The sequence below is a fragment of the Myotis daubentonii genome, chromosome 14 (genome assembly GCF_963259705.1).
Source record: "Myotis daubentonii chromosome 14, mMyoDau2.1, whole genome shotgun sequence".
Classification (NCBI taxonomy): Eukaryota; Metazoa; Chordata; class Mammalia; order Chiroptera; family Vespertilionidae; genus Myotis; species Myotis daubentonii.
The window spans coordinates 54,032,324-54,053,346 of NC_081853.1; the positions used below are offsets into that span (position 1 = coordinate 54,032,324).

Sequence of the window (21,023 nt, forward strand, 5' to 3'; positions counted from 1 at the left end):
TCACTTGAGTTGACATTTATATGTTCTCTTTGAGGAAACTGTATAAACCTTTCGAGTGAGACTTGTATCAGTAGTTTTGCTATTTAATATCTAATTTTATGTGCTTTTATTATTGTGGAATGCAAACATTACATGTCTTAATTGGTGACTTGGTATGTTCTCTCTAAGTCACTCTGAGAGAAGCGATAACAATGGAAAAAGGTCAGTGGATTCAAATGCTAAAAGGGAAAAGCCTGTGGTCCGCCCAGAAGAGATACCCCCAGTGCCCGAGAACCGATTCTTACTGAGAAGGGATATGCCTCTTGTCCCAGTGGAACCTGAGCCGTAAGTAGGATGGTTAACCTGTGTTTTTATTTCCGATTGATGATTTTCATCAAGCTCGTTGCCATTCCACACTCATTTATGGAGCATGACCTATAGTCAAAGCGCCTGAAAATTAACTATGGGAGATAGCAGATTCAAGAATGACATTTACCCTACCTTTCAGAATTCATATTCTATAAGTAGTAGAAAAAGGGGGCTGGACAAGTTGGTCAGGGGAGAAATTCTTGTTGGAGGCCTGGAAAGATTTCATTACTAATCTTATTTCCTTGGTTTTTCATTAGAGGTGAAACTGGTTGTCAGAGCAAAGTGAGTTGAACTCTTCGGATCTAATAGAGTAATAAACAGAAGTTGGGGTGATGGAGAATTAGAGTTTAATGAAGAGAGTTTTGGTTTGGGGTGATGAAAAGGTTTTAGAAAGAAAATAGTGATGGTTGCACAACATTGTGCATATAATTAATGCCAGTGAATTGTACGCTTAAAATGGCCAATTCTGTGTTATATATATTGTACCCCATAAAAAGTGTATTTAAAAATGCTCATTAACATAATGCCTGATACATAGTAAGTACTCAGTAAAAGCTAGCTGTTATATTAAGGTGAGGTATGAAAAAACTTCTTATGTATGGAGAACTGTAGTCACCACAAAATCCAAACTCTTAAAATTGCCCATAAGATGAGGCACCCATTTCAGAGCATTGAAAGAGTGACAGTTTAGAGAGGTGGAGACAGATGAGCTGTAAGAAATATAAAGTAAAATTAAAAATGACTTTAAAAAGCACAACTAAGCATCAGAATCAAGAATAACTCAGGATTCCTTTAGAACATTACTTTTTTTTTTTAAATATTGTTTTTGTGATTAATCACTATGTTTTAATTATGTTCAATTTGTAACAATGAAATTGGGGGTCACCACAACATGAGGAACTGTATTAAAGGGTCACGGCATTAGGAAGGTTGAGAACCACTGGTCTAGGAGATCCATCTGCCACCAGAACTACAATTCCCAGCATTCCTGGTGCTCCCCTGGCTCTGGGCTTCTGCTTCAGGTTCTGGGGCTGACACTAGAACTATTACTCCCAGAATGCCTGGTGCTCTAGAACATTACTTTTTGACAAGAGACATCTAAAAGAGGATTTTGTTGCACTAGCCATTTTGGCTCAGTGGACAGAATGTAGGCCCATGGACTGAAGGGTCCCTTGTTCGATTCTGGTCAAGGACACGTACCTTGGTTGTGGGCTCGATCCCCAGCCCTGGTCAGGGTGTGTGTGTGAGACAAGCAATCGATGTAACTCTCTCACCTTGATGTTTCTCTCTCTAAAATCAGTGGAAAATATCCTCAGTTGAGGATTAACAGAAAAAGAAAAAGAAAAAGAGGATTTTGTTTAAAAATAGTACTGTGCTTAAAAAGATTTTGTGCTTGGCAAAAATAGATACTACTAGTATCATGTATTTCTACCCAGTTGGGTTACTCCCTTTCCCCTCACTCCTAGCCTATCCTCACCCCCCAGTTTTGGCATTTAAAACGTTTGCTTAAAGAATTAGATTTTGTGGAGTGCCTCATTCTACAAAAGTGCTGGGTCTAAATAAAGTGTTTTTGTATTATAGAAGCATTAATTGTACATGTAAACATTGAGAAAACTGCTTACATTTCCTAATTTTTATTTTTAATTCTCCTTTCCAGGAAGATTCCTGATGCTACACCCATTGTAAGTGATCAGAAACCATCTGTGTCAAAGTCTGGACGGAAGATTAAAGGAAGGGGCACAATTGTATGTTTGTTAATACTTCTTTTTTCAAATTATCTAAGCAGTAAAATGTTTTTACCTGTAGGCAAAATCCTAGCTTTAATTTTAGGTAGAATCCAAAATCTGTTCAAGGTGTTCTCCATAACTATGGGAAGGTGTTGCTGTTAGAGTTCCCTGCCCTGTTTGAATGGGTTTAGGTATGAAATGAACATGTGAAGCAATCAGTGAGAAATCTTAGTATGCTGAATACTCCAGGCTAATGAATGTAACCATTAGGACTTCGAAGAGGAAATTTTCACGTGTGATTTTAGGTGAATCTCAGACATGCCTATTTCTTTTAGTTGCTTTTGTTTGATATAACTTTATATCATCCTCTTGCCACTTCAGTCACTATTGCCTTTGAATGGGGTCTGAGATTGGGTCTTACACCTAACTCTGTCCTATAGCAGACTGTAATTGAGGAGCAGTTTTAAAATAGTGATTCCTGTCTTTGTTTTTAAAGCGCTATCACACACCTCCAAGGTCAAGGTCCTGCTCTGAATCAGATGATGATGACAGCAGTGAGACTCCTCCTCACTGGAAAGAGGAGATGCAGAGACTGAGAGCATACAGACCTCCTAGTGGAGAAAAGTGGAGTAAAGGAGATAAGTAAGAGCTTTGCGTACACGCACAATCCTGTGTCTGCTATATTTTAAGTGTAAAGTAGATAGAGATTTACTTTTGGATTTTTCCTTAAAGATTTAAATTTAAAATTAGACAGTGACCAGAGAATACATTTGGGAATACTTGGCAAAAATAGTGCTCTGAACCAGGAGGGCTGATGGCCTTGGGGTGCTTTTAATTCAAAATTTCCCCCCACAAGACTGTAAACCTACTGAGTCTCTCAAAGATTTCTTGTTCAATTTTAGAAATAATCAGGACTTAAAATGAAATAGCAGGTACTTTCCTAGCCAGGTCTCTTAGTCACTGATGAGTGAATTGATAGCTAGGAAAATCTGTATCCAGTGTATGCCTTCACTTCCGACCCCAGGACAAAGTGACACCCCACAGTGGAATGCTTATTTTAGAAATGTGGCTGGCCTCAGCATAGCTAGTGAAAATAGACTTAAAAAAAAAAGAAAGAAAGAAAGAAAGAAAGAAAAGGAAACATGCCAACGGGACCCTCTGTATTGTTCCTGATAACATTCTCTTTTCGGTGCGGGCGTCCTGTAGCGTGTTTGAGATTGGAAGAGGAAGGAAAGGTGTGCATCTGCCGTGTGGAAGTGATTTAGACACAGTGGTACTGTGAACGCTCGATTTTGAGCCTGACGTTACCAGTGAGATTTAAAGCCTGCGTCTATTTCACGTACTTTTCCTCAGTTTCTGTAGTAAGTGGTTTAAACCTTAGGGAGAGGTCTTGAGGCTGAGCTAAAACGATAGTCTTGCCAGCTTCTTAAGCAAAAGGGGTTTCTCTTCTAGTTCAGGCAGCTGTCCTGTATCTGCAGGGACTCCACAGGACTGCTTGGGAGCTGAGTTTAACATTGTTCCTGGAGGCAGAGAGTTACCAGCTGCTCACAGTCAGGAACATGGTAGTCAGCAGTGGTCTTGTGATTAGTTGGTTTCGTTTTCAAAACCATTTTACGTTTTCCTATCAACTTTGAAGTTCTTTGCTTAGCTATGGAGAAAAACCTTCTGTAACTGGCTCTGTTAGCAGTTGCCCCTGTGTCTGCAGTTGTAAGGTCAGGATCAGGCCAGTCACTCTGATTTATCCTTCCTGCAAGTGCTTAAAGTGTTGATGGAGCCAGTACTCTGTCATTAAGTAGGCTTTTGTCAGTGCATTTGTATGGACAACAAATGTGTTTTAGTTTTAAAACATAGAAGCCCTGGACGGGTAACTCAGTTGGTTAGAGCATCATCCCAACATACCAAGGTTGTGGGTTTGATCTCTTGTCAGGGCACATACAAGGAGCAACCAATGGATGCATAAATCAGTGGAACAACAAATCAGTATTTCTCTGCTCCCCTCCCCCTTCCCTCTCTTTCTCTCCCTCTTCCTAAAATCAATACATTTTTAAAAATTTTTAAAATATACAAAACATGCTTGGAAGTAATGGATGCATATTATGCTATTTTCTATAGGTTAAGTGACCCCTGTTCAAGCCGCTGGGATGAAAGAAGCTTGTCCCAAAGATCGAGATCATGGTCTTACAATGGATATTATTCAGACCTTAGTACAGCAAGACACTCTGATGGTCACCATAAAAAACGCAGAAAAGACAAAAAAGTTAAACATAAAAAGAAAGCTAAAAAGCAAAAACATTGCAGAAGACACAAACAGACTAAGAAGAGAAGGATTATTGTACCATCTGACATAGAATCCTCAAAATCTTCTACCCGACGAATGAAATTCCCTTGTGATAGAGAAAGGAGATCTCGTTCTTCCTCACTATCCTCTCATCACTCATCCAAGAGGGACTGGTCTAAATCTGATAAGGGTGATCAGAGCTCTTCCAGCCATTCCAGCAGAGACTCATACAGATCCAAATCTCACTCCCAGTCTTACTCTAGAGGAAGCTCAAGATCACGGACTCCATCGAAATCCTCCTCACATTCTCCAAGTAGATCAAAGTCCAGATCTAGTTCCAAGTCAGGGCACCAACGGACAGCATCAAAGTCCCCCAAAAGAACAGCCCCTCAGCTAAGTGAAAATAAACCAGTTAAAACAGAACCTTTAAGAGCAACAGTGCCACAGAATGAAACCGTCCTAGTACAACAGCCAGTGGTGGCAGAACATATCCCTGTAATACCACTGAGCGACAGCCCCCCTCCTTCCAGGTGGAAGCCTGGACAGAAGCCCTGGAAGCCCTCTTATGAGCGAATTCAGGAAATGAAAGCAAAAACAACCCATTCGCTACCCGTCCAAAGCTCTTACAGTTTGACAAATACTAAGGAGACTGGTAGTTCATCCTACCATAAAAGAGAAAAAAATTCAGAAAGTGATCAGAGTGCTTATTCAAAATACAGTGATAGAAGCTCAGAAAGTTCCCCAAGGTCAAGGAGCAGATCCTCTAGGAGTAGGTCTTATTCCAGATCGTACACAAGGTCGAGAAGTGTAGCTAGTTCACACTCGAGGTCTAGGTCTCCCTCATCTAGATCTCATTCACGAAATAAGTACAGCGATCGCTCACAATGTAGTAGGTCATCTTCATACTCTTCTGTTAGCAGTGATGCTGGAAGACGAGCAAAGAGAAAATTTAGATCCAGTGGAAAAAATAGCACTTCACATAAAAGGCAGAGCAGCAGCTCTGAAAAGGCACCTCGCAGTAAATATACCAAAGGCAGAGACAAGTCTTCGTGCCCGAGAAAGTATAGCGAAAGCAGGTCATCCTTAGATTATTCTTCAGACAGTGAACACTCAGGTGTTCAGGTGACACAGTCAGCCCAGGAGAAAGAGAAGCAAGTCCAAATGGAAATGAGTAACAAACGAGAGAAAAACAGAGATGAAGAGAAATCCAAGCCTGAACGGGAATGCCCGCGTTCAAAAAAAAGAACTTTGAAAGAGAATCTTTCTGATCACTTTAGAAGTGCCAATAAGCCCAAAAGGAAGAATTATGCTGGGAGTAAATGGGACTCTGAGTCGAATTCCGAACGAGATGTAACTAAGAGCAGTAAAAAGAATTCCCTGCCATCTTCTGATAAGGAGGAAGGTGAGGCCACATCAGATTCTGAGTCAGAGTTTAGTGAAATTCACATCAAAGCCAAACCCACAACAAAGTCTTCAGCAAGTTCTTCACTGCCCGATGGTAATGGTGCTTGGAAGTCGAGCAAACAGCGGTCATCCACCTCTGATTCTGAGGGGTCCTATTGCAACTCAGAAAACCCTAGGGGAAAGCCAAGGAAGCACAAACGCTCGTCAAAGGAAGCTCTGAAAAGGGAACACACCAAAAAAGTGAAAGGGAAAAAAGACAAAAAGCATAAGGCCCCAAAACGAAAACAGGCATTTCACTGGCAGCCTCCACTAGAATTTGGTGAAGAGGAGGAGGAGGAGAGTAATGAAAAGCAAGTGATTCAGGAGTCACAGGAGAAAAAACAAGCTTCTGAAAACAGTGAAACTACAAAAGGAAATATCCCCCAAACTGAGAAGCCCTGTGAAGACAGCAGCCTTTCAGATAAACAGAATGCAATCACGATTTTATCAGATACTGAGCAGCCTGCTAACGATGAGAGTAAACTCAGTATTTCTCCCACGCCTTCAGCTACTGAGGAAAATGTCGCTAGTTCTCCCCCAAACGTTCAGCACATTGAAGAAAGTGTCCCAGGCGGAGCGGAAGACATGTTTCAAGCCGATGACAACATGGAGATTTGCACTCCTGACAGGAGTTCCCCAGCAAAAGTGGAGGGAGCATCCCCTCTGGGAAATTCAAGTCTTGACACCCCAGATACGGGCATCGTTGTAAAGCAGGCAGAGCATCCTGCGGCAGAGGTGGGGAAGCAGGAAAGCAGCGTGTCTGAAAGCCCCCCGGTGCGGGAGGCGGGGAAACCTGACAGCAGCTCCACAGGCTCAGCTGGTGCTGTGGAAAGCACAGCGAGGAGGGAGGCGGCCGAAAGGGGTCAGGTCAGCCTCCTGGATAATAAATGGAAGCCCCTGCAAGGGGTGGGAAACCTGGCAGCACCAACGGCTACATCCAGTGCCGTGGAAGTTAAGGCATTGACGGCTGTGCCTGAAATGAAACCACAAGGCTTGAGAATAGAAATTAAAAGCAAAAATAAAGTTCGGCCTGGATCCCTCTTTGATGAAGTGAGAAAGACAGCACGCTTAAACCGGAGGCCTAGAAATCAGGAGAGTTCAAGTGATGAGCAGACACCTAGTCGGGATGGTGACAGCCAGTCCAGGAGTCCAAGTCGATCTCGGAGCAAATCTGAAACCAAATCAAGACATAGAACCAGGTCCGTCTCCTACAGTCACTCACGAAGTCGATCTCGAAGTTCCACATCATCTTATCGGTGAGCAATGTTCTCTTTCCTTTTTTTTTTTTTTCCTCCCAAAGAGAGTCTGTTATTGTTTAGCTTGGAAGAACATCAGAATTAGGGACAAGATCACTGTTTCCAAATATCTGGAAGGTGAATAAGGAGAATTCTTGTGCTGGGTGACTCAGCAGATTGAGGACACGGAGATTTCAGGGAAGGAATTAGGCTCATTGTAAAAGGCTCTCACTTGCAATTGAAGCTCCCTGGCAGTAGAAATCAGTTGCTATGCTAGGTGGCAAGTTGTTAATCTTTAAAGGTGTGAAGCTGCTCTCTCACCTGTCAGTGGTGAATCCTGAATTTACAGGATGAAAAGGATTTAGAGATTATCCGTCTAACCCTCCACTTCACATACATGAGAGATGAGGACCAGAGAGACAAAGTTGCCTGCTCAAGATGAGCCTCTGTGTGTGTGTGTGTGTGTGTGTGTGTATTTTTTTTTCAAGTACAATTGACATTCAGTATTATTTTGTACTAGAGGCCCAGTGCACAAAAATTTGTGCACTTGGCGGGGGTGGGGGGCGGGTGTCCCCTCAGCTCAGCCTGCGCCCTCTCGCAGTCCAGGACCCCTCGGGGGATGTCCACCTGCCAGCTTAGGCCCACCCCCTGGTGCAGCTGCCTGTTTAGCTACTCCAGCCTCCTGTCTGCTCAACATCTGCCTTCCCATTTACACTCTGATAGCTCTGAGTTGTTGGTGATGCTGGCCACTCCCATTTAGTACCTTTGGGGTGGGTGGTATTTTATAAATGAAGTGAGGCATAGAGAAGCTAAGGAATTTGCTCTAAGCTGTTCAGCTGAGGGTAGTAGACTGAGATAGCTGAACTCTGCCTCTCTATTTTGGTTACCCACCCTAGGCCTGATGCCCCTACTAGGCTGTGAACTCGTTAAAGTCAGAGGATGCCTTGCAGAACATCTTGGTCCTATCCAAAGCATCTGTGGACACATTTGGGCCATATCTTCTGATCTGCCTAACCCCAAGGGCGGTGGGTGGGAAGGGGTGTTGTTGTTGGCAGTGCAGCTACCCCACAGTTATTGGACCACTAAAACATGATAGTATTTTTTATATATTAAATAAAAAATATAAATAGCCCAGGCTGGTGTGGCTCAGTTGGTTGGAGCATTGTCCTGTGCACCGAAAGGTGGTGTTTCTCACATCCATGTTTCACTCACTCCCTCCCCTTCCCTCTCCCTTCCTCTCTCTAAAACCAGTAAACATATCCTCGGGTGAGGATTAAAAATATATATAGAAATAAACATGAGCTCTTTGAACCCAGGGATGTTTTTTAACCATGGATGTTTTTGACAGGACCAAATATCAGGGACCATTTGGTTTCAGCCAGATGGACATTTTGGATGGACTAAATGTCTGCTAATCCAGAAACTGCTCCCTACTCATATTCCAGTCCCTCACAGAGTCTGCTTTATAAGTGCTTGCTGGGTAAATGACCAGAATCTTATTAGGACATAATGTGTTCAAAACTGCATAAAACCTGTGAGGTACTATATTACATAAGTAGCTTACACTAGGGCTATTGTCCTGATCCTGAGTGACATGTATGAACTGGAGAGAAGGGCAGGGGGCCAAGTGAGTGCAGAGGGGTAGGATTGCATTGCTTGAGTTTTCATTTGTTTTATTAAATATTAAATAGATATATGAATAAAATAAATGATTAAGGTATAAGAAGTAATAAAAAATGTCATCTAACTTAAAATACTAGTATAGAACTTTGACATCCCTGATGTAGCCCTACCCATGCTACCCTACTTTCTCTCTTTTCTCCTAGAGTTAAACATTATTCTGAACTTCCCTTATAGTTTTATTGCTTTTCTTTATAGTTTTACCACAAATGTTTCTATCCTTATACAGTGTTGTTTTTGCATGTTTTCAAAGTCTATATACACACACACACACATATACACATACACATACATACATACATACATATACACACACTAGAGGCCCGGTACACAACATTCATGCACTGGGGGGGTGTCCCTCAGCCTGGCCTGTGCCCTCTCACAGTCCAGGACCCCTTGGAGGATGTCTGACTGCCAGCTTAGGCCCGCTCCCTGCGCTAAGTGGAGCTCCAACCACCGCTGCTGCGCTTGCCAGCCATGAGCCTGGCTTCTGGCTGAATGGCGCTCCTCCTATGGGAGCACACTGACCACTAGGGGCAGCTCCTGCGTTGAGCGTCTGCCCTCTGGTGGTTAGTGCACATCATAGAAACCAGTCGTTCCACCGTTCGGTCGATTTGCATATTAGCCTCTTATTATATAGGATATATATGTCCTCTTTGACCTAACAATTCCACTTTTGAGAACTCTTAAAGTAATCAGGCAAACATACAAAGATTAACATAACTATAGTTCCTAAGATTAAAAAATTAGAGTTTAATTATTGGTTATATAAGTAACTAGAGGCCCAGTGCACAAAATTCGTGCACACAGGGGAGGTCCCTCAGCCTGGCCTGTACCCTCTCGCAGTCTGGGAGCCCTCAGACTTAAGCCAGCAGTCGGACATCCTTAGTGCTGCTGCGGAGGTGGGAGAGGCTCCTGCCACCACCATTGTGCTCACCAGCTGTGAGCCCAGCTCAGGGCTTCTGGCAGAGCGGCGCTCCCCCTGTGGGAGTGCACTGACCACCAGGGAGCAGCTGCTGCGTTGAGCGTCTGCCCCCTGATGGTCAGTGCGCGTCATAGCAACCAGTCGTTCTGCCATTCCATCGATTTGCATATTAGCCTTTTATTATATATGTTCTACATTTGCCTTTTCACTCAACATTATGTTCCAGAGAGATAGCTCAGTTGATACACAAGGCTGTAGTTAATTCATTTTTCTGCTTTAGAACATTTCAGTATAAATCTGTGCATTAATTTTTTTAACCCATTCTACCATTAATAAAGATTGGATTGTTTCCTCTTCCAGTATTACTGATAGGGCTCCTATAGACATACCTGTACTAGCCTTTCCTGGCTTTTCTTTATTTCACTCAGTGCACTTTAAACCCTTATTAGCTGTCACTGCCATACCCGCTGTGAGGAGTGCCTGAGAGATTTTCCCAACGACCTTCCCTCTGACTGTGCTTTCCCCTTCCTGCCCTCTAAGTAATTAAGTTTAACAGCATGGGAAGTTGCTATGATTACAGTTTTCCACTCTTCGTTGTAGATCGAGAAGCTACTCTAGAAGTCGGAGCAGAGGGTGGTACAGTAGAGGCCGCACAAGAAGCCGGAGCAGTTCCTCCCGCAGTTACAAAAGTCATAGGTGAGCGGGAACCTGCCCTCCTGTATGGTCTCCATCCCGCCTGCTTCTCAAGGCCTGTCATTGCTGAAGGCCAGTCCAGCTTTTTCCTCATCTAGTTCTTTCTTTTTTAAAAAATATATTTTATTGATTATTCACAGAGAGGAAGGTAGAGAGAGAGTTAGAAACATCGACGAGAGAGAAACATCAATCAGCTGCCTCCTGCACATCTCCCACTGGGGATGTGCCCGCAACCCAGGCACATGCCCCCGACCGAATCGAACCCGGGACCCTCCAGGCCGCAGGCCGATGCTCCATCCACTGAGCCAAACCGGCCTCGGCTAGTTCTTTCTTTAAAAGGGCAATCAGATTCTTTCTTTTTTTTTTTTGAGGGCAGTCAGATTCTTACTGGCTGTTCTCAGGCTGGGATCTTCTCAGAATGAGGAAAGGGAAGAGGTAGAAATATTTTAAAGAGGCCCTGGGACCTCTACCTCCTCCTCCCGACTCACAGTACATCTTCCTTAACCACATCTGCAGTCACCTCTTGAGTTGGGTGAGAGATTGGGATAGGAGGAGTTTTAAAGGGGGAACCAGAAGGAAAAAGGAGGCCTCTCGGGTATTTCCCACGGCTGCAGCTTCATTTTACGTATAAGTGTCCTCCCTGAGCAGACATTCCTCCCCCACCCAGTTAGAGCCTCCCCCCTGACTTTCTTTTTTTTTTATTGAATTTATTGAGGTGACAGTGGTTAATAACATTATGCAAGTTACAAGTATACAGTTCTAAAGTGCATCATCTGTGTGCTGTATTGTGTGTTTACCACCCCAGGTCAAAGTGACTTTCTTTAGGTGCAGAAGAGCAGAAACTTAATCTTTCTTATGAAACCCAACATGCTTTTGAGATATAGAATTAGTATAGCTGCTGGATGTCACTGTGTTTTCTTCTTGGTGGGCAAATAAGTGTCTAGAGTTTTGATGTAGCCTGTCCTGACCCCTAAGATGACAGTCCCTCCTGTGATTACTACTAGGACGTCCAGCAGGAGCAGGTCCAGGAGCACCTCATACGATCCCCACAGTCGGTCCAGGTATGAATGGGGACTGGGCAGCCACCTGCGGGGCAGAATTGAGAGGCCTTGTTTTATAAAACCCTTAATTCCCTTTAAAATGTGTTGCATTTTATTGAGAAACTTAAACACACTTATTTGTCTCATGAAATCATACCCTTTCTAAATGAGGTCTCTTTGACAGTTTTTTTCTGTTGGCCCATTGTACTCTAGTGTCAAAAGGGACAATTGATGTCAAATTGTAATGGCAAGTGTTTATTGAATATAATTGCCTGATACCCACCAGATTCAATCCAACTAACTCAGTGTTAATTTTGTGATATTTTTCAATGCAGAAAAGAATTAACATTTTTCTGTTTAATATGGTAAGTCTGATTTGGGGAATTTGTTAAATGTTCTCAGTACTTGTTATGCACATGTGCCTCACCATCAAGTAGTGCCCATGTTCTAAGAAAACAGCCTAAAGCTCCTAAAAATAAGTGGGAATATGAGTGCGTGAGTAGGAAACCTTAGTGCTTGTTGTTGCTGTTAAAGCAGGTCCTACACTTACGATAGCTACTACAGCAGGAGTCGCAGTCGCAGCCGCAGCCAGAGGAGCGACAGTTACCACCGAGGCAGAAGCTACAACCGGCGGTCCAGGTGGGTCCCTCCCCAGAACACTGCACGTGCCTAGACTTAGGAGAGAAAGCATAATCTTCTTAAGACAAATCCTTTTCCTCCTCTTGAGTTTCAGCAACCCACAGGCAGCTACTAAATGTGGCCTTGGTATTAAGAGTTGCCAGGGATTGTTTGTTAGTTATTGTTAATGTTGACTCTAAAATGGATTTTTCAGTATTCACATCTTCCTTAGACAAACATTTCTCTTGGAAGGAGTAAAGAGAGAAGTCCACCCAAAGCATGGCCCACTTTTTAAAATAGGGCTTGTTGCTAGAAACAGCAAAGCCAGTTTGTCAATTTTTAAAAATGAATGTATAATAAAATGTCATAATTATTTGCTTTAACAGCAGAATTGAGGTTTGTATCTTGTCATTTATTTGGGGGAAAATGTGTTTCTTATATATTATATTTATAAATATTATGTTTTATGTAACATTTTGCCTAAAACTGCAAGTTGTTACGGTGACTTTTTGTAATATCCCTTTCCTGGGGACTTTCGGTCATACCCTTCCCCCACCCACTGCAGGGACAATCGGTGATCCTTGTAGAATATCATGCTATGTGTAATCTGGACACTTCCTTGTTTGAAACTCTTCAAGGGCTCCATCCGCACTGCCCTCCGGCACACGTCCAGGTTCTAGCATTGCACCTCAGGCCTCTCCACCCACACCTCCAGCCCAGGCTTTTCTGTCTCCCCCCTTTAATGTGCTGGAACCTTGGCTTCTGCCTAGAGACCCCCACGTCACTATCTCCCCTCCTACCTCTTGAAATGGCCAATCCCCACTTAGCCTGCAGGTCTCCACTGCAGCCTACTGCCCCTGGGACGTCCTCCCTGACTGCTGACCCGAGATAAGCCACCCCCACGCCCGTGCATGTCATTTGTCTTGCCACTCTTCTGTACTATCCTTGAGCCCCAGGGACAGTACTTGGTCCACTCTTGTGTGTGTGTGTTCCTAGTATCTAGCAAAGTGACTGGCTCCCAGTGAATCTCTTTCAAACTAACTGGATGCTGACCATGTCCTCTTGACACAGATCATAATGCTCCTGTCCGTGCCCCACACCCTCACCCCTCACTGGGCACCATTTTGCTTTCCATACCCCTCACTTCCTCAGTCTGATGAAATATTGATGACCATTTGGGTAGCATAGAAAATTACTCTGCTCATTTGCATGAGTGGATTTCAAGGAATTTTACAAGATGTAATGTTTCTTTATTTTATCTTAACCTTGATATTACTATCTGTCATTTAAAACATCTCTGAAAAGTCCAGTGTCACCACATCAGCACCTTCAATCCACTCTTGTAAATAAGAAGCTACATCCCTAGTAGCCAGTTTTGCTCAGTAGTTAGAGCATTGGCCCACAGACTGAAGGGTCAAGGGTTCAACTTCAGCCAAGGGCACGTATCTCAGTTGCAGGCGCGATCCCTGGTTCTAGTCGTGGTACATGCAGGAGGCAACCAATCGATGTGTCTCTCTCACATCATGTTTCTGTCTCTCCCCCTCCCTTCCACTCTCTCTAAAAATCAATGGAAAATATCCTCAAGTGAGGAACTCAGCGGATTGACAGCTAAAGGTGTTTGTGTGTTTGTTTTGTTATACAGGAGCTGTAGATCCTATGGCTCTGACAGTGAAAGTGACCGAAGTTACTCTCATCACCGGAGTCCCAGTGAAAGCAGCAGATATAGTTGAAAATGTCCCCTTTTTGATATGAATTATATCTTATTTGTAAATATCTGGTAACTTAAAAGTTTAAGAAACTTAATGGCAGTCTGTTGTTCTATTTCAATATTAGAACTGAATTTCAAAAATAGGCACTTCTTAATTGTTACTTGTTCATTTATTTGTGTGCAGAATTTAAAATACAGATATGTCTCCTAAAAATATTTTTATGCCACATTTTACGTACAGTAGCCAACTATGGAAGTGAATTTCATTTTCTTGAATCAAGAAACCATGAACTTTTAGTATAATTTGCAATATTATTTTAGATAGATGTTTTCTCTCCCATCTTAGGTGTTCCTTAGAATGCAGAGTTTTTTTGCCCATTGTTCAGGTTCAGTATTTGCTGCCAAGCACAGACCTGTGGAGAACTATTAAAGGTGGCCAAATGTTTATATACCAATTACAGCGTCTAACACATATGTGCTCTTAAAATCAAACCACCTGGATTGATACTGATGGTAGCCAGGAGCATGAGGTAGTGGCTTTGGGGCTCTTGATTCATTCCTTCTGTGTTGTCTCAGAGGATCAGGAAAGTGGTCATTACACAGCCCGCTGTCTGTATTACTTCATGTTGGCAGGCGAGGCTAAGAATGAATCAGCCTTAACTATAGTACGTGCACCGGCTGAGCACCTCATGCTTCCTGTGCTTTCTAATAAGCACTCTCAGAAGTTTAGACTGTGAAAACCATTCTACTCCACTTCTCCCTTTGGTGCTTGGTACCTTTTGGTGCCTCTTTAGGCGTTGTTCTTCTATACTATATGTTACAATCTCTTAAGAGAGAAATTTAAAAATTTTTTTTTATTCACTGGCACCAAACACGGTTCCTTCTCAGCTATATTCACTAAATATTTGGAGGGGTCCTCTCAGGCCATGATGTGGGCTGGGGGTCTCCTGGGCCAGGCAGGATTGGCAAAAGGGGTTGTGTGGCCAGTCTCCTTGGCTGACGTGTGTGCCTCTGGAAGGGTGGACTGAAGAATGGACTTCAGAGTACCACCACCATCTACCTGCCTCCCTCCCGCACATTGTGCAGGGCTTCTACGTCTTTCAAGTAAGAGACACAGCAGTAGTTGGACGGTTCTAAGTGGTTTTCCTGTTTCCGCTGTGGCCACGCTGACTCAGTGAAGCCTTGATGACATGACTAAACCCAGGACAACAGACAGGGAAAGAGGTGTATGGGACTGTACAAATTACACGTTCAGTTTGGGGTGGTTCCTCCAAAAATGACTTGACCTGTAAAAACGGTGTGATTTTTTGTTTTATCTCGTTGGAGTTTTTTCCACAAGTGTACTTAATCACCTTAGTGCCAGTTTAGTCCAGTTATGCAGAAGAAAGGCATATGGGATGTCTGATGTAGAACTCTGTGCCATCCTACCCCGGGCCTTGCCTGGTGTACTTGGGATGTGGGAAAGAGCCCTCCGTTGGAGGGATTGGACAACCCTTGAAGGGTGGAAGGATGATCTTGGATGTATTCAAACCGTTACCCATAAAAGGTTCATTAACAGGGTTAAGGGGTCAGTAGTTTGCCAAGTTGATAGATAAGAGTACATTAGAAAACAGGACTTAAGTCAAATGTTCTTGCTAGTGAATACAAAACATTGTGTGGTTCACATGAGGGGTTTTCTAAAGTTGCCTACAATGGAGAATATTGCTTTAATGATACTCAGTGGGGAAAATAACTGCATTTAGAACCCAAACAAAAACTGCCAAATCTAATTATGTTAAGAAAAGTTACCCTTGGGCAGTGTGTTGGTTTCCTATTGCTTTGTAAATAATTACCCCAAACTTGCAGCTTAAAACAATACCTGTTTGTTAGCTCCCAGTTCTGTAGCTCGCAATCTGGCGTGGTATGGCTGGGTTCTCTGCTCAGGGTGTCACAGGCTGAAACCAAGGGCCAGCAGGGCAGCATTCCCCTATGGAGGCTCTAGGGAAGCTGCTTCCGAGTTCATTCAGGGGGTTAGCAGTATCCGTTTCTGTGGGGGCCTCTCTTGGCTCCTAAGGCCGGTCCAGTTCCTTCCCGTGTGTCCCCTCCCTGTTCAAACCAGTGGTGGCCATCGCGCCCTCCTGCTTCAGATCTCTCCGCCTTCCGCCTCTGGTTTAAGGTTCATGTGACTAGATCCAGCCCACCGAGCTCGTCTCCCTATGTTAAGGTCATAGAACATATCATCACAGGGTCCTGGATTGGGGCATGGATATGGGGGCGGAGGGGGCACTGTAGAATTCTGCCTACCACAGGCAGTAACTTCACCCACTGGGGCTGCGGGTGGAGTTCTGTCCTGAAGAGGTGTGCCCTGGAAGCCTCATTTTTCTCCATTGAAAAGAACAGCCCTCGGCTGCAGCCTTCAGCTTGTGTGTTTACTGAATGAACTACAGAGACAGTTTTTCTTCCTAAGGGGATTATTCTGTATTTTAAGTTATTTTATAAATAAAATTGAATTATGTTGTGTATTGTGCTTAATAGAAAATGCATTGTTGGACTGTTTTTGTAATGTCCTGTTTACTGCAAATGAAACATGATATGGCTGGTATTGTTTAAAAACTAGAAAATACTTTTGTACATATCAGCAATGTGTAATTTGTATACACTTCATTTAAATTCCCCAAGACTTGAAAGGGGGACCTTGTAGAAATTAAAATATCTACTTAGTCTAAGGCGGAGTCTGTTTCATCTTTCTTTACTCCCCACACTTCAGCTAGTCTTTATGAAGTGGAACAGGAAAGCTCGCGTGTTTGCTGACCCAGCTCCGAGGCGCCTTCATCTTGTAGCTGAGCATTAGTGATGGGGCAGGAGGCGCAGCCTGAGAGCTTCAGGCAGAGACGTCCCCTTCCCTGCTGACTCCGAGCTCCTCCAGGCTGTGCTGCCGTCACCCAGCTGTGACCTGCACGCAGATGTCTCTGCTGAGGAAGGAATGTGACCGTTCCATCTGCATGGTGCTGCTAACCCACCTATCCAGCCTCCACATCTCCCTCCTCCTGTGGCTCACCTGCAGGCACATGGCACGCGCTCCTGGAGGAAACACGGGGTATTTATAGCAGCCACAGGGGGATTCGCAGGGCAAGTACAATTAACTTTTGCCTCCTCGGCACTCCAGAATTTGTATTTGTTTAGTGAATACAACATAACCTCACAGTTAGGCTTGTAGAGATTCCATTTTCAAAATTCAGTAAAGGAGGGCCCCCAAGTCAGGCAGTTCCTGACAACAGTCCAGCCTGCATGTGTTGCTTTAGAATGTAAAGGAAATGTGCAAGTCGCTGTGGGAAATCCCCAAGTGAGGCTCCTGCGGGGTCTCACTTGCTGCTGAGCCTGGTGTCTTCACCCCACTTCTGAAGTGACCACCTTCACCAGCTGGGCAGTCTTGGGGGAGATGTCAAGGGCTTTGGTCTGGACTGTTCTGAATCAGCTGGGCTTTGGACAGGAGGTAAGATAATCCAAGGAAATGCCCCTCAGGCGACCATGAACAATGGCCAGACGTCACTGTGGAAGGGAAAGGAGGCTCCAGTCAGTGTGGAGTGAGAAGCCTGTGCGTGAGTCTCTGCGACCAGGTGAGCGGCCTGGGAGAGGGCATCTGCTCCGCTGCTGCCTGTAGTGAAGGCAGAGCCGGAGTCCCCTGAGAAACGTGATGGAAGGAGCTGGGGAGGGAGCTCTTTGATGCTGTAGAGCAGTGGTTCTCAGCCTTCCTAACGCCGCGACCCTTTAATACAGCTCCTCATGTTGTGGTGACCCCCAACCATAAAATTATTTTCGTTGCTACTTCATAACTGTAATTTTGCTACTGTTATGAATCGTAATGGAAATATCTGATATGCAGGATGTATTTTCATTGTTACAGATTGAACATAATTAAAGCATAGTGATTAATCACAAAAACAATATGTAATTATATATGTGTTTTCCGATGGTCTTAGGTGTCCTCTGTGAAAGGGTCGTTCGACCCCCAGGTTGAGAACCGCTGCTGTAGCGGCTGCTGCACAGGAGCCGAGTGCCCTGAGTGACAGAACCTGCTTGCCCCAGGACAGAGGCGGCAAGCAGCTGCACAAAGGGGCAGGGGGCTGGGGTGGTCTGTTTTCAAAGGTTTCAGTAGAAAGAGGCAACGCTCCCTGGTCCCTGTCTGCGTGTGAATCAAATCCAATAGCTTTCAGTGGGGTGGTGGGGTGGCAGGGAAATCCCAGCTGACCCAGGGTCCTGCAGGGTGGGGGTGCATAGATCTCTGGGTGTGGGATTGGAGGGGTGTGGCTTATGTTCTGCCTCCACTGAGTTTGGCATTAATAGGATACATCTGCTGGAGGGTGGGGACCTAATTCAAACCAGCAGGTTGCATTCCCTCAGCAGCACAGACGTCATGGCCTTGGCATTCCAGGCCTCCCTAGCTGCATCCAGGATCCTCTCCCACCCTGATGGGTCAAGGGACCCCAGGCCTCTCATTAATGATTGAGCCTGGCCCTCCACGTGAACCTGTGGACCTCCTACCCTCCTGGAGGCAAGCCCAGGGCCAGCTTCCCTGAACTACGTGGCTGCGTGCTTGGTTCTAAGCATTTAATCCTCACCCGTTCCAGGAGGGAGGAGCTGAATTATAAAAGCCAAGCAATTGATCTAGTTACCCAACTTTAGGAAGAGGCAGAACTTGAACCCAGGCAGTCTGGCTCTGGGCCAGAACCCTTAAGGACTGTGCCACAGAATGGTTGCTCAGAGGGGTCCTTTATATCTTCAACATAAAAGCAAATTCAGCCAGAGGCATTGAGGCCAGTGAGACCTTTGCTTAGGGAATCTGGCCTCGTGGTAGATTTTAGCTGCAGGAGGCCCTGGATGACCTGGGACTGAAGTGCCAGCCCAAATAGCCACTCTGCCTCCCTCCTCCCCCATCTCAGCTACAGCAGCTTCACAACTCCACTGTCCAGGGTGGCTGAGCCTGCACACACACACACACACACCATCCTGGTCTTTCCAGGTTTAGGTAGGGGTGAGTCTGGCATCTCTGAGCCTGGGGGCTGCTTGTTTGGGTCTGTTCTTCCTCCCTAACATGAGAGAGAAGCTTGGGGCTGGGTGCTAAGGGAAGTTGTGAAAAAACCGTGAGCTGATCTCAAGAGGCAGGGGCACAGCTGCTGACCTCGCCAGCACCCAGCCTCAAGTGCCTGAGGCTCCTCAAGCTCTGCCCGCGTCCCCACCAGCTCCTGGCTTCCCGCTGGGGCATGCCATCCTGGCCCAGGATCCCCTCCCCACTAACCCAGTCCCTCCGACCCTCTCCAGAAAGCCTGCCTTGACCAAGCCTGGAGTGAAGCTCCCATGGCATGGCCCTTGCCAAGGCGCAGAGGGCAACGCTGTTGTCTCCATCTGGCTGAGCACTCCCACCAGACAAGAATTTGGACTCCATGGCATCAAACGGCCTGTCTCCTGGCCCTTGCAGATGCTCCCTCTGCCTGGAGCGCCCTTCCCCTCCCTCTGCTCCAGCTGATGTGCACTCCCTCAGCATGCTGGCCTCGGCTCTGAGCAGCTCCACTGGAGCCCAGGCTAAGCTCCTCAAACAGCCCCTTCCTTCCAGTTCTCTTGTGACCCAAGTGCCAACAGCCCCTCATAGAGCTCAGGCTCTGCCTGGGGCTCCCCCAGATAGGTTGGAGGCCATGGAAGCAAGGGGAACTGCTAGGGTCTTCGTGGAGACCGACACCCGCCCCCTTCACCCCCCTCCTCCTCCTCCCACCTCTAGCCCCTCCTTTGGCTTGACTGCTGCAACACAGGCCAATCCCAAGGGGGCCAGCAGCCCTACCTTGGTCATGCTGGCCTGCCAAGCCATGACTGGGAAGTGGGCCCAGGAGTGTCCCTGAAGTCCTCTCTGCCGGGCTCCTCCCAGCCGTGGGGGAGGCCACCTTGCCCGGCCTCCTTTCCCGGCTCCTGATGCTGGGGCCTGGCTGTCCTTATCTAACCAGAGGCTACACGATTCCTTGCCACCTCCCAGGATGGGGCCAGGATCCACTGAGTCAGATGAGAAGTGGGCGGGGATGGAGAGGCAGAGAGGCAGCCCTGCGTGGTGGGCTGGTGTGGCATATAAGCTGCTGTGGCCTGGCCTTCGCCCAAGACCTCTGGGAGCTAAGCCAGTTGTTACGCACCTACCAGGGCTACAGAAGTGCAAAATGTCTGCAGTGGCTGCCTCTGGAGGCGTGTCCCCATCCATGCCCCTTCCTCTCTTCCCATCTCTTTTTCCACCAGGGTCTCTCCCACCCCTCCATCCGGCTGTGTGCATCCCCCCCCTTTCTCTTGGCACTTTTTGGTCACCCCATCTTTGCCCCTGAGGTGCTTTCTCTGTGGCTTTGAGATGCCCTACTCAAGGACCTCCCCATTTTGGTCTTAGGGGAGGCCCATACAATCTTGAAGGACCGACCATCGGACTGCAGGATGGTGTCTGCCTGGGATCTGGCCTCTGCTCCATTTTCCCCTGGCATCCAGAACCAAGTCACTCTGCACAGGCCCTAGAGTCCCTGCCCACCCATGAGTAAGACGGCATACGCGGGGGATACTGCTGCAGCTGGGCATGGGATGGTGTGTAAGCACAGGTGCATGTGTGTGGGGAGGGGCAGGGGGATTGAGTGGGACTGTCAGGAGGGGGCATGGGAGGGTGACCAAATGTGGGGCTGCAGTCAACTTGGGGTGCGGTGGGGGTGGTGCATCTGAATGATGACGTGGCCACATGAGACCCACAGAGGCCCCCTCTCCACAATGGTGGCCCTGCCAAGCCCAGAGCCCTGTGGTCCTCACTCGGCTGCCTGCTCGGCCTGGCAGCGTTCCTCTGTCGCTTCCTGCCAGCACAGCCAGCCCCCTGCCCCCACTGGTGTCCATGCCAGAGCAGCATTCCGCAGGCCTGGCTGCCTCTCCCCAGCAGAGACTGAGCGAGGAGGCCGCAGGGCTAGGGGCACCGTGGGCCTGGGCCTCTGGACCCACCCCCTTGTCTCTCCTCCTGGTCCGGGGCCAGTCACCTGAGAGGCTTGGATCGCTCCTCCAGCGGTGGTCCGGGTGTTATCTCCTGCCCTAGGCGGGGCTGTGCAGCGACCGCCCGGTAGGTATGGGTCCACCGGCACCCAGTCCTGCAAGCGTAGAGCAAAAGGAGCCCTGGGCTGCCCTGCGGGAGGGGTGCGGGGCCCCGCGAGTTGGAGATCCCAGACTCACGCTCGAATCAGAGCAGCCCAGGCCAGAGGGTGGGGGCGGTGAGCGGCCAGGGTGCCGGTTCTGCTCCTCAGCGTGGGATCGCCCTGGGGAGCAGGTGGAAGCTTTTCTGCAGCTGGTTGGGG

The 21,023-nt window shown here is 46.5% G+C and overlaps 1 protein-coding gene and 1 long non-coding RNA gene across 12 annotated transcripts in view; one reads left to right on the forward strand and one right to left on the reverse strand.

Moving 5' to 3' along the window:
• NKTR (natural killer cell triggering receptor) overlaps positions 1 to 17,213 on the forward strand; it is a 38,178-nt gene extending 20,965 nt beyond the window's left edge. For 6 of the 11 annotated variants that reach the window (XM_059664503.1, XM_059664508.1, XM_059664501.1 and 3 more), the window contains 9 exons: positions 169 to 324; positions 2,006 to 2,093; positions 2,572 to 2,717; positions 4,188 to 7,052; positions 10,237 to 10,332; positions 11,334 to 11,390; positions 11,705 to 11,734; positions 11,904 to 12,008; positions 13,630 to 16,400. In XM_059664503.1, coding sequence (XP_059520486.1) covers positions 169 to 324; positions 2,006 to 2,093; positions 2,572 to 2,717; positions 4,188 to 7,052; positions 10,237 to 10,332; positions 11,334 to 11,390; positions 11,705 to 11,734; positions 11,904 to 12,008; positions 13,630 to 13,717 — 3,631 coding nt within the window. In that variant the 3' untranslated portion in view covers positions 13,718 to 16,400. Of the gene's footprint in view, positions 1 to 168; positions 325 to 2,005; positions 2,094 to 2,571; positions 2,718 to 4,187; positions 7,053 to 10,236; positions 10,333 to 11,333; positions 11,391 to 11,704; positions 11,735 to 11,903; positions 12,009 to 13,629; positions 16,401 to 16,441 lie in introns of those variants that run through there. The other 5 variants (XM_059664509.1, XM_059664507.1, XM_059664504.1 and 2 more) reach the window with 4 other exon arrangements.
• On the reverse strand, positions 16,227 to 20,895 carry LOC132215753 (uncharacterized). The gene is made up of 2 exons (XR_009448606.1): positions 20,712 to 20,895; positions 16,227 to 17,223 (listed from the first exon to the last, which is right to left on the reverse strand). It is a non-coding gene; the product is annotated as an uncharacterized LOC132215753 (long non-coding RNA).
• Positions 20,896 to 21,023: the final 128 nt, after the last annotated feature.